At 33.8% G+C, this 12,868-nt stretch overlaps 1 protein-coding gene, 1 long non-coding RNA gene and 1 other non-coding gene across 3 annotated transcripts; 1 reads left to right on the top strand and 2 right to left on the bottom strand.

Annotated features, from left to right (window-relative positions):
* Positions 1-4,131: 4,131 nt before the first annotated feature.
* LOC115694759 (uncharacterized) lies at positions 4,132-5,017 on the bottom strand. Its single transcript, XR_004007458.2, has 2 exons — positions 4,750-5,017; positions 4,132-4,447 (listed from the first exon to the last, which is right to left on the bottom strand). It is a non-coding gene; the product is annotated as an uncharacterized LOC115694759 (long non-coding RNA).
* Positions 5,018-10,836: 5,819 nt separating this feature from the next.
* Positions 10,837-12,534, bottom strand: LOC115695090 (uncharacterized). Its single transcript, XM_030622183.2, has one exon. The coding sequence runs from the start codon at positions 12,532-12,534 to the stop codon at positions 10,837-10,839; it is 1,698 nt and encodes a 565-aa protein (XP_030478043.2).
* Positions 12,041-12,147, top strand: LOC115721643 (small nucleolar RNA R71). The gene has a single exon (XR_009688675.1). It is a non-coding gene; the product is annotated as a small nucleolar RNA R71 (small nucleolar RNA).
* Positions 12,535-12,868: the final 334 nt, after the last annotated feature.

Raw genomic sequence — 12,868 nt, forward strand, 5'->3', positions numbered from 1 at the left:
CCGACATCAAGATCGACGCGGTCATAGGAGGCAAAGGCTTGGGCCCTTCGAAGGAAAGCCTGAGTGGGAAGCGTCCGCTGGTAAGGTGGGATCCGCACCTACTCCGTGAGAAGCTCCGGGTGGTCCACGGCCCTGAACCCGGAAGAGAAGAAAAAGCGGTGGCGGTACTCCTTAACGTGACTCTGCCTATTATACGAAACCACCCCCTCGTTAGCAGGGTGGATCCGGAACCCATAAAAACCATCCTTAAGTTTGTCCCCCTTCTTGGGGACGGATACAAGTTCATAAAAATATAAAATTTCTGCCGGGCTGGGAGACCCCCAGCCGCGGGCGGTGTAAAAAATAAATAAGCCTGAGAGCAGGCGGTAAGCTTGAGGAATGAGTTGGTATGGCGCAAGGCCGACAAATACAAGGAAATTAACAAAGTAATCTTGGAGCGGGAGCATGGCACCGGCCATCAAATGAGTCTGACTCCAAGCCCCGAAGCCATCATAGTTATGATTAGGCGTCTCCGAGTCACGAGGAGGCCGGTGATAGGTCCCTGAGGTGGAGGGTTTGATCCCAGCGACTTCTATAATATTCTCCAGCTGGTGAGGACAAGTCAAGGTGGATCGAAGCTCGGCGCTTCCCACCCGGCCGCACAGATTTATACCCCTCCCGGGCAACAGTCCCGTGGAAACCTCCTCCAGCGTGGCCATGTCTTTTCCCTTCTTCTTCGAAGATTTTGAGCCAGAAGCAGACATTTTGTGTTCTGAGAAAAACAAAAAGGGAAAAGAAAATTCCAAAGAAGCTAGGTCCCATACCAAACCCTAAGTCAAGAAAAGGGAGTGGGGGTCCCCTAACCGCCGGAAAGAGGCCCCTCCGACACGTGTCACATGGGAAACCCTAGAGAGATTCCCCGAACAAGTGTCGGGTGCGGTGAAATCGCGAGAAAGTGGTTTTACGGAGTAACAAAAAAAAAAAAAGAAAAAAAACCATTCTATGCCCTAGGCAACTGTTGAACGAAGAACGCATGGCTCTCTTCAACAAAGCTGTATGATTACAACAGAGGCATGATAATGGCGATTCTACAACTAACGCAGTAAACATAAAACAGAACTCGAAGGACTTAAACACTCACACACCCAGAAATCTCTAAGTACGAACCCAGAAAGCGAACGAAGTAAATATAAGCATGTTATCTAAGGATGCAAGAAACTTACAGTAGATCGTTGAACTGGGGGTACTGAATGAGGTAAAGTGAAAGTTGAGAAGAACTGGCGAAGTCAAACACTGGAAAACTGAAAGAAGTGTCTGAGTGTTAAGACAGTTCGTGCTACTTTGAGGTATTTTCTCTCTGGGAAATTCGAGCAGAAATGGCAAGGAATGGAAAGTAACCGAAATGAAGGAAAGGTGGTGGCTTTTATAGGCAAAAACGCATGAGGAACAGGCATCATCACCTACCAATCGCACGGTGGGGGAGATGCACGATTCGAATTCTCGAAAATCAACGGATCAGATCAATCTGCCATAAAGGCGGTGGAAACGTTTGAGTATCCGTCTGACACCATTAATGCACCGCATCAATCAAAGGGCGTGAAACGAATCGACCTCTGCAAAAGCGGATCGCTGCGTTTAATGCCATCATTAGACACGCCTTCACGCGCCCCAAGCTCGTGTCAGAAGACCGAGGAGGCGGCTGGAGACATTCCTGCAAAAGGCGAATCGCTGCCTTAAATGTCATCATTAAATGTGCCCCCACGCGCTCAAGGCTTGAGCCAGGGAAACGAGGAGTCGACCGGAGGCACTTAAGCAAGCCTTGGTTTATTTTTACTAAGTAAACAAGGCTTGGGGGCTAAATGTTGCCCCTGAATTCGCCCAAAATACGTGGACTAGTCGAATTAGGACACGTGGACTAGATAACCTGTAAACATTTGATAAGTCTTTGTGCGCCACAAGGAAGCGCAGTTAGCGTGGGTCCCGGAGGAGGCACCCGGAGTACAAGGTACTCCAGGAAGCCCGCATGACGTGAAGCCTCTCCGAGATGTGTCAGATCTCTCTCGAGCAATCAAGTCGCATTTAATGCCGCATGGGAGGAAGCGTGTTGGGACTGTAACACGCAATAAAGTCTGACGGCACAACCCCCAAACAGCAGCGCTACAGTAATGATCATTTAAGTCTAGCGACGGCTACTCTGCGAAGAGTCACGTCAATCACAAGGCAAAAAGGACATTCTTCATAAAAACCCTACGCCACCTAGGGATTTGACCATGCATCACCCATGGTATGTTCATTGGAAATGCCCAACTTTATGGATACTTACAGACACATGTGTAAGAACAATTCTAGGGATTACCCCACCAAAACACTATAAATACCCCCTCAAAGCTCATTTAATGGGGTCGAGAATCTTGGTTTGCAAAAGAGCAAGAAGAGAAAATACTCACCAAGAACATTCTCTGTATTTATGAGAAAGACATTCTCTCAAGTGTGGAATCTGTATTAAATACATCCATTAATAAAAAAGACTCGTGGACTAAGACTCATTAACGCCCCAACCACGTAAAAATCTTCATCTCACTTTCTTACAGCTCTTTATTATAATCATATTTTAATAGTTGCCGAAAATCTCGGTCAACAGTATGCTTTGCAAAAGATTTCAAAAAATTTTAAAACCCTAATATTAATTATTATATATTATATATAGAGTTTTTCATCCGATTCAATTCGTACATTTTTGGTCAAATAACATCTAATCCGCACTAAGTGCGAATTCTAAATTTTGGATCCAATCCGCATAACAGTTTAAATCCAATCCGCAATAGTGCAGATTGGATAGGTTAATTTGTATTGGTCAAATTTTTTTAATATTAAAAATTATTTAATATATCATCAAAAAATTAAAGGCAAAAAAAAAAAAAATCAATCACATTTTTTAATGTTAAAAATTATTTAATATTTCATCAAAAAATTAAATGCAAAAAAAAAAAAAAAAAAAAAAACTACACATAAGAGTAGGTAGCAGTAGCACAACCAGGTCCATAATTTTATATTCCAAATCTAAAAAAAAACAAGTTCCATATTCTAAAATCCAAATCCATCAACCCACAATACAAACACAAAAAACAAACACAAATAGTAAGGACATGCTAAATCTAATAGTATAACATGTTCCAAATCCATTTCAGCAAAAAAAAAAAAAATGTTCCAAATCCAAATTCAAATCTAATGCTCCATATATCTAACAAGAAAAAAATAAAGAAATGATTAGTGAAATAATTTTACTATCATCAACTTACTAAAATAGTAAAAGTATAATAACATAATATAGTCTTTAAATATTACCTTATGTTCTTGTATCTAAGAATTTATTTTCACTCAATCAAGTTTAATTTCAGCAACACCCTTCAAGATTTCTACATATATATATAGGGATATGATTTTGTCCTGTTATTGTACTTTCATGGATTGTAATCTATGATGTACGATAGCCGTCAGATGAGGGAGTTATTTGATCTGACGGCTGAGATTGATCTAGGGGTAATTAGGGTTAAAAAGTAAAAACGTACCCTGACACTCATTTAATGTACTCTGAGACACATCTAATGTACCACAGAATACATTCTATGAAAGTACATCACGAGACAAAATCATATCCCTATATATATAACACCATCACATTAGACTCAATTGTTATGAGATTAATACAAAAAATAAGTATAATTTATAAATATTGCCTTCTTCTAGACTCTCCACTTCTTCTAATGAATTTTGGATGTTCATATATTCTATAACAATTGTTTTTCTTTTTTCAATTGATCAGTTCTTCCATTTATCACAAACTGTGATGAATTGGATTGACCTCTCATTCAAGAACACAACAGCTAGAAACTCAATTAATCACAATAATGTCAAATGCAAGATTAACAAAATGATTAAAACAGAAAACCTGATATAGACATAAGCCAACAGCCACTAAAAAGTTTCATGAATGTTTACACTTTACATTACCAATAGATATATGTAGTTTGCTTATCTTGGAATAATTTCCTCCCAACATATGTTATTAGGTATATATGCGTTAGTTTTAAAACTCACACTCAGGTGGAATTACTTGATCTCAAAGCACAGTAGCCAGAAAGCAGGGTCAAATTTCTAACAGCTTCTTCATCAATTGAGTAACTTAAAAGCATATACCAAAAGAAAATATGTGTATAATCCTGAAATTAAAGCATTCGTGATACTTTATTTATAAATAGCTAAACTTAAAATGTTAAAATTCAACTGATATCGATCAACTTCAATTTTTGTTGTCTTTCCTCTCTTTTTTTTTTTTTTTCTATTGATCAAATGGCAACCTTTTCACCAAAAACTACTATCTTCTATCTTACCTCTACTTTTGATTACTTCAGTTCCACAATCAAAAGCAGCTTTAACGCCAATTATTACAGCCAAACATGTCCACAAGCTGAGAAAATAATTTATTAGAAACACCATAACCAATCCTTGCAAATAAGACAATAGCAAAACTTGGGTATATTTTGAGTTGTGATTTATTTGATATGGTAACCAAGAGTAGTACAAGAATCATAGTTTGTTGGAGCTAACTCAAGCTTGGACTACGTTTCATCAGACAAAATGTCAACACTCACTAAAATATGAGAGAGAGAGAGAGAGAGAGAGAGAGAGAGAGAGAGAGAGAGAGAGAGAGAGAGAGAGAGAGAGAGAGAGAGAGAGAGAGAGAGAGAGAGAGAGAGAGAGAAGAAATACCATTAAAGAGATGGTCGACTGAAGAGATGGTGTCGATTTCTCAGGCGACTGAAGAGACGGGCACTGTTAAGGTGACTGAAGTAGACTGCCGACTGAAGATCTAGATTGGTCGGCAAGGGCTCAAGATCAGGACTGGTGGTAGGAGATGAAAGCGACTGTAGGAGAAAGAGAAGAAAGTGAAATGATTATTAGGTTTAAAATTTTTTAGGTCAGATTCTTTTTTTTTTTTTTTGAAATTTAGGTCAGATTATATTATATATTATTACTAGAAATTAATATTATATTATATATATTATAATTTTTTTAAATATATAATTAAGTGCAGATCGGATTGGATCAATTACTTTTTGAGGTCAAACAACATCCAATCCACACAAGTGCAGATTGTAGATTTTTTAATCCAATTCAATCTGCACAAGTGCGGATATCCACATTTTGCGGATTGGATCATGCGGATTGGATACTTTATGAACATATATTTATTTATTTTGAGTATGTTTGTTTATGTGGTGAATTAACACCTATTAAGTAGGGGTGTGCAGAAAGTCATCCAATCCAATTCCACCAATCCCAACCGATCCAATAGAATCGGATATCCAATCATAACTGGATCAGATCGGATGCAAATTTTAAAAATCCAATTGGATCGGATCGGATGTTGGATGAGACATCCGATCCAATGGATAACCGATCCAATCCAATCCAATATCATCCAATGTCCATCCAATCATATTTAATATTTATAATTTTATACATTTAATTATTTTATTTAATATTTTATATATTATTTCATTATCTATGTTAGATTATTAGGTTTTAAATTATGTTTTTTCATATATATATATTTTAATGAAATTAGCCTAAATAGTGGTTAAAATGGATTGGATTCATCCATGGGATCCATTGGATGGATCCAATCCAATCTAATAAAAAACCAGTTAAAGCATCCAATGGATGGAACCGATCCAATCCAATACATCCATTGGATCGGATCGGATCAGATGACTTAATTCAATTGGATTGGATCGGATGAAAAAATCCAATATCCAATAAATAATTGGATTGGATTGAATGGGTCCAAATCCATTGGATGTGATCCAATGAACACCCCTACTATTAAGCATCAAATAAAATAAGAACTAAAGTACTATAATAACTGAATCAAACAATTACATAAATTAGTTTATAAATGCGAAATAAGCTAAAATGAAATAGAGACAAAATTTAACAAGGTTCATCAATAAAATAAGAAGTAAAGTACTATAATAGTTGAATCAAACAATTACATAAACTAGAAAATAAATGCAGAATAAGCTAAATGAAACAGAGACAAAATATAACAAAGTTCATCACTCTTTTTGTGGTGACTAATCTCCCAAAATAATTGCTCTTCGGCCTAGTTTTATTCCATCTTAAACAATGGTGGAATACAGAGGATAATATAGAGTTTAATCTCATCAATAAGTGTGTCTTGCACCTCACTAATAATGGTGTCTTGCACCTTACAAATTAACTCATTTGAGAGAGATGTGATCAAACACATATATCCTCTTTAACAACTCTCCTTACTTATTATAAACGTAATTGTCATCTAAATTCACCTATAGGTCGTCATCCAAAAAAGTAGAATAACTGCGAATCCAGCCTATACTCAGTACTCTAGTCGTATTGATGTGGTAGCAGTTTTTCATACTATTTGATAGCCTAGCATATGCCTGTTGGCATCTCGGTGCGACTCTATGTATACCTTACTAATGCCCTGATATGCTAATCTAATGGCTATAGATTTGCCTATTCTGACGGTAGCTAACATGTATGCTAAACATGTATACATATGTTCAACCATAATACTAATCTTACCTCACTTCCAAATTTAGGTGTGCCGGCCAACCTGAGTGGAATAGTTGCTCGACGATTCCAAATTTAGTTGTTTCGGTTCATAATTAATTTTGGTCGAATTAACATTGAGTAATTTGCAGCATAAATACTTAAGTTTAACTCACAGTTGCAAATAAATACCTAAGTTTAATTTTTGGCGGTAATAATACCTAAGTTATAATTCTGAAACTTTTGTACTGTTAATTGTTAAGTAAATTGCCACGTGGCAATTCCTAATTTGTCCAAGTCATTAAATTTTTATTTTTTTAAATAAAAATTAATTAAAATATACCAATAAAAAAATGACACGTGGATAACAACATAATATTTTAACGGTTAGGTACCTAGAGAGTTCCAAAAATATAACTTAGGTATTATTACCGCCAAAAATTAAACTTAGGTATTTATTTGGAACTGGGAGTTAAACTGAGGTATTTATGCCGCAAATTACTCAATTAACATTTTACTCTTCTAATTACTTCTTTATTCTTTAGTACCATTAACTCACTAGTGAAATTATAATTTAGATCCAATGTAAACTTGTATTGCACAACTTGTTAGATCCAGAATTAACACTTAAAGGGGACTAACATTCGATCCGTTAGAAAAGTCGGGATTCCATAATTGTAGATCATGTTCCTGTTGGATTTTATGCCCTAAATAAAACTCCAATTCAATGTAATCCAATTTATTCAATATCAATAAAGAAACAGAAGTATTTTACATTCATTTGTGTATGTTTTGGTTCATCTTATCAACTACTTGTCTATTTGATTTATAAATTCATCTGAAACCCTTTTCACATACTTGATCCTGTTTATTGTGTTGTCAACATGTTGTATACCGAAATGGTACGTTTTACATTTATCAACTCGCAAGCGCACGAATCTTTATTGTAGTATGGAGATTGTGAAGAACGAGGTCGAACCCATGGGAATTGCGTGAAATCGAAGAAAATACTAATTTGATCTAAGCTATTACAACTCTAACCTAGTTCCAAAAATGGTGAGGTTTTTTGTAACAAAATAAAATAAAGTGTTTAAACTATAAAAATGACAGTAAAATGACAGTAACAGATATTTTCAGTAATATTTGGGATATTATTAAGGGTTCAGAATCCACTTAAGTATATATAAAAATATTTATCTTTATATTGATTCTCATCATTTAACCAGTAATCAAACCAATTATTTTCTAATAAAAAATAGATTTTCCTTCGCTTTAAAATTATAACTTCTAAGCATTAAATGTGAAACAATTTAATGTAAATACAAAAAATCAAAGAATATTATTTTTAATAAAATGTAGAACCAAGCATTAATAATTTCTAACTATCAAAAATACATGATATTAAAGATGAAAGAAAATTATTTTAAGAAGCGAAAATCATAAGCATATATTGTACTGAGAATCAAAATAAAAATAAATACTTAATTAAATACACTAGGTTTCATCGTCCACCTTAACAATAAGGGAACTTAGAAACCCATAAGAAAATTAACTAAGAAAAGCGGTAAACTAACTGAGCGTTTTCTCTGGATTTTTCTGTCTGAAACTCTGAAACTGTAACTGAATTCTAAAAACCTAAGCTTCTATTTATAGAAGGGTAGAAGGACTAATGTGCAATTATACTTATTACAAATTGCAAGTGGGTAAAAATATAATTAAAATAACTTAATTCGGAGTGCCACGTGTCACTGTCGGATTGGATGCATGTGGACACGTGGAGAGACGAGAGAATGCCACGTGGAAAGTGGCTGAAGCTACTTTGGGCTGAAGAGAATCGGACCAGAGGAGAACCACTCGCGCGCCTGGGAAGTGGCGCGCACGCACGGCCAAGGAGAAGCCGTGCGCATCACGCGCGCGTGGGAGCATAGGGGCTGCTGGTGCTGGCGGTGGCAGTTGCGAGCGAATGGGAGGAGGCCACGTGGCTGCCTTGTCTGATGGGAGAGGGATTTGGGCCGATTGGGCTTTTTTTCTTGGACTGTTTTGGCTCTTCAAAAATGCCATTTTTCATTGCTTTGGATCACATTTTTACTATTTTTCTTTTTTCCTTTCTTTTCACAAATGTCATTTTCTTAATAAACACAAATAAAATTAAATCCAAATAAAATATTTTCAACACAAAATATATCACAATAATTTAAATGAAAATATTTATTTAAGATCTAATTAATTTGTATTTCTTTAAATAAAAATAATACATTTTCTTAATTTCTTTTGTTATTTATTTCTTTCTCTTATTTGTGTCATAAAATGTTATTTTCTTACAAAATTAACTCAACACTACAATATTTTCAAATAAAAATATATTACATTAATTTCATGAAAATATTATATAGAATTAATTTTATTTTGTATTTTTACACTAATAAATATGCATTTTTGACTACTTAACACAACCCCCAACTAGCTTATTGCTAGTCCCTAGCAATTCAAGCGGATAACAAAATATTATCAAAATGAACAAATTAAAACAAACTCTCACTAATCGAAACAAAATAAAATATTGGTGTAAAGTCTAGAAAATACTATATATATAAAAAAAATTACAATAGATATAATTCCAGATTTTGTGTGTGTGTGTTTCAAATCATATTCTTTGCTTTAATCCATAACACAGATAATATTGAAAAATCTTTAAAGTAAAAAGTCTTAACTCCAAATCCTCACATGTATTGAAATATTTGAAAAGAGGAAGGGTTGTCACTCTTGGAGCTGGAAAGATATATTAATTGACGCTCAAATGGATAAAGATTTTTAGGACGAACAATGTAAACAATTATTGACCCATAGATAGGCTAACCAAAAATATTTTGAAATTCAAATGATAAGTTAACTTTCGGGATTTCATTACAGTACCTAGAGCCAAAATAAAGAAATAAACAACGATTTTTTTTTTTTTTTTTTTTTTTTTTTTGTATTTGGTAACTAATATTTATGAAAAATAAACTATAGTAAAGTTTCTTTTGATTGATGATGATATATATATTTTTTTTCTATATATATTATATATGCATATATATTTTTACTGATATATATATTTTTTACTTTGCTAAATGATTAAAACTAAGATATTGCTCTTTATATGATATATATGTATTTTTTTTTTAAGGGCAATATCCACAATAATTATTTACCGTAGCAAAATTTTCTTTGGTATATTTTGAATTTTGACTAAGCTACGCTGATAGAGAAATGTTGCTCTTAATTTTTTTTTTTTTTTTTTTTTTTTTTTTTTGTATATCGTATGTAAGATATTGCTCTTTATATGATATATATGTATTTTTCTTTTAAGGGAAATATCCACAATATATATTTATACTCTCTTTTTTTCTTTTTCTTTTTTAACAAGAGGCAACATGTGTGATAAAAAAAAAAAAAAAAAAAAATCTACAATTAGGCTCAATTCTAAAATAAAAGTATCCCTCTAGTAATTGTCATATTTTCAAATTTCAAAAATTTCGATTTTACCAATTCAGAAAATCAATATATGTTCAAAAAGTCGTTTTCTCAATTCTCACTTCTCACAAAAAATGAAAGCTTTTAACTTAAGATTTTTCTCAATTAAATGTGTTAAAACCAATCAGATCATATGTTTGGTTTGTGCAATTTTTACTGGAATTACTATCTAAGTAACTAAATATAGTATAAACTAGTCTAACACAATATTTATTTATTCAAATAATTAGCAGCAGAATTTGACTCAAAATTTTCAAAAAGGTAAGAAATTTATCGAACTTAACGCAAGAATATACTTAGTACCCCCAACTAAAATGAGACAGTGTCCTCAATGTCTAAATATGTATATGATAAGAACATGAGATGAGAACCGAAAAAAACGGAGAATATGCACAGTGATAGATGTTAATTTTCTAAAAAAACAAATGACAGAAAATAAACTAAAATACTGAAAAATAAAGAAAGCAATTAAAGATAGGACCAGTAGTGAAAGAATTCACTAACCTTGGTAAATCGAGTCGTGAAAGAGCGTTTCCTCCACTTCAGGTGGTGTTAATTCTAAAAAATAGTTTCAACCTTTGACCATTGACTTTGAATACATTACCAAATTTAGAATTTTCAATTTCAACAGCTCCGTAAAACAGTACGAACAGAAAATGGACCAGTCCATTTAGAACGTAACTTACCGGGATCAAAAGGAATGTCCCAATCAGGAGGTCGAAATAACTTTTGTGGTCTAGGGAGTGATTATGATTCTCTAGGAATTTTCACAGATCGATCTGCTAACTTTTTTGGAACATTGGTGTTTCTTTTTGCAGTACACAGATCTTTTAAAAAAATTGAGTACGCAGGTATTTGCTTAATGACATCTAAGAAAGGGATATTTATATTTACTTGCTTGAATACCTCTAAGATGTCACCATACTGACTACCTCTTTTGATTGGGATCAATCTCTGTGGGAATGAAGCTTTTGGAATGAACGACAAAGTTTGACTCATTTTTTCAACCGAGTCTTTGGAATGTGAGCTTTCAGGCTGACTCTTTTCATTTTCTTTTAACGAGTCAGTGTTCATTTTAGCATCAGGTTGAGATATGTAATCAGGTTTTTCAATAATTTTTCCAGACCTAAGGATAGAAATTGAATTAGCTTCTTCAACAGGTCTAGATGTACTTACCTCGTACTGACTCTTCAGATTAGGAATGGGTTGACAGGGAAGTGTTCCCTTTTCCCTTTCAACTACAACAGTAGCAAGTTGACCAATTTGTGTCTCAAGCCTTAACATGGATTGAGAACTTGTGTGTAAATCTTGTTGGGTGGTTTGCATGAACTGTTGTAAGGTATCCTCTAAAGATGGTTTTCTTTGTTGTTGAGGATATGGCATATTATGTTGGGCATGACTCTGATTGGGTGAGTTGTATTGGTGCCCTTGGTTCATTGGAGGCTGGTTCTGTCTCCAAGAAAAATTTGGATGATTTCTCCAATTTGGATTGTCGGACTGAGCAAATGGGCTATCAAATGAATTCCCATAAGTTTGAAGAGCATTCACATCTTCAAAAAATGCCTCTTGGTAGATAGGCAATGATGGACAAGACTGGGTAGTATGACTTGTACTATAGCATAAAGAACAAAATTCATTCCTATGGATAGGAGTATTCATGGATTGACTTAATGACATAGCTTCAACTCTCCTAGTTAGATTTGCTAATGATGTTTTGATATCTACGTCATCTTTGACATCGTAAATTCCACCTCTCTTAGGTGTGTTGGAAGCTTTCGATCTAGGATCTTGGCAATTCCACTGTTGAGAATTTACAGAAAGATTCTCAAGAGACTCCCAAGCCTCATCCCCTCTAAATTGCAAAAATTTTCCAGTGTGCATTGACTGTACCATTTGTCGGTTTGAAGGAGATAATCCATCATAAAAGTATTTTACCAATCTCCATTTCTCAAAACCATGGTGTGGACATTTTAGCAACAAATCTTTAAATCTTTCCCAACATTCATAAAATTCTTCGTGATCTTTCTGATAAAATTCGGAGATTTCTCTCCTAATATTATCCGTTTTAGACATTGAAAAAAATTTGGACAAAAATTTATTAACTAATTCATCCCAAGTAGAAATAGATCGGGCTGGGAGTGAATTTAACCAGGCTTTAGACTTATCTTTTAATGAGAATGGAAAAAGTCTAAGCCTAACAGATTCATCAGAAAAATTTTGAAATCTAAATGTAGAGCAAATTTCTAAAAAATCTTTCACATGCATGTATGGATCCTCTTTACCTAACCCATAAAAAGATGGCAAAAGTTGAATTATGGAAGGTTTCAGCTCAAAATGTGTAGCATTTGTTTCAGGAAAAATAATGCATAATGGTGGATTAGCAGAAATGGGAGAAAAATGATCAATAAGAGTTTTTTCTTCCACATTTACTTGATTTGGTTCCATGATGTCAGAATTTTCACTTTTAATTTCAACCCACAATAATTTTTTTTTTACCAAACGATTTTTAGAATTTCGTTCCCAGCGAATCATACACTAAGTATCACAAAAATTAAAATAACATGAAAAAATTAGGAGGCGGTGCCTACCATATAATTGCGTAAATAAAGACTGAATTTAAAATATAGCGGGAAATAAATAATATGTATATATTTGACAGAAATATAAATACTAATATTAATATATGTGCAGAAATAAATACAGAATTTAAAATATAACGGGAAATAAATAATATGTATATATTTGACCGAAATATAAATATTAATATTAATTATAATTT

The sequence above is a fragment of the Cannabis sativa genome, chromosome 6 (assembly GCF_029168945.1).
Source record: "Cannabis sativa cultivar Pink pepper isolate KNU-18-1 chromosome 6, ASM2916894v1, whole genome shotgun sequence".
In the NCBI taxonomy this organism is placed as follows: Eukaryota; Viridiplantae; Streptophyta; class Magnoliopsida; order Rosales; family Cannabaceae; genus Cannabis; species Cannabis sativa.

Bases quoted from the DNA above. Each gene is read 5' to 3' on its own strand.
- LOC115695090 (XM_030622183.2), bottom strand. From the start codon at position 12,534: ATGGAACCAAATCAAGTAAATGTGGAAGAAAAAACTCTTATTGATCAT.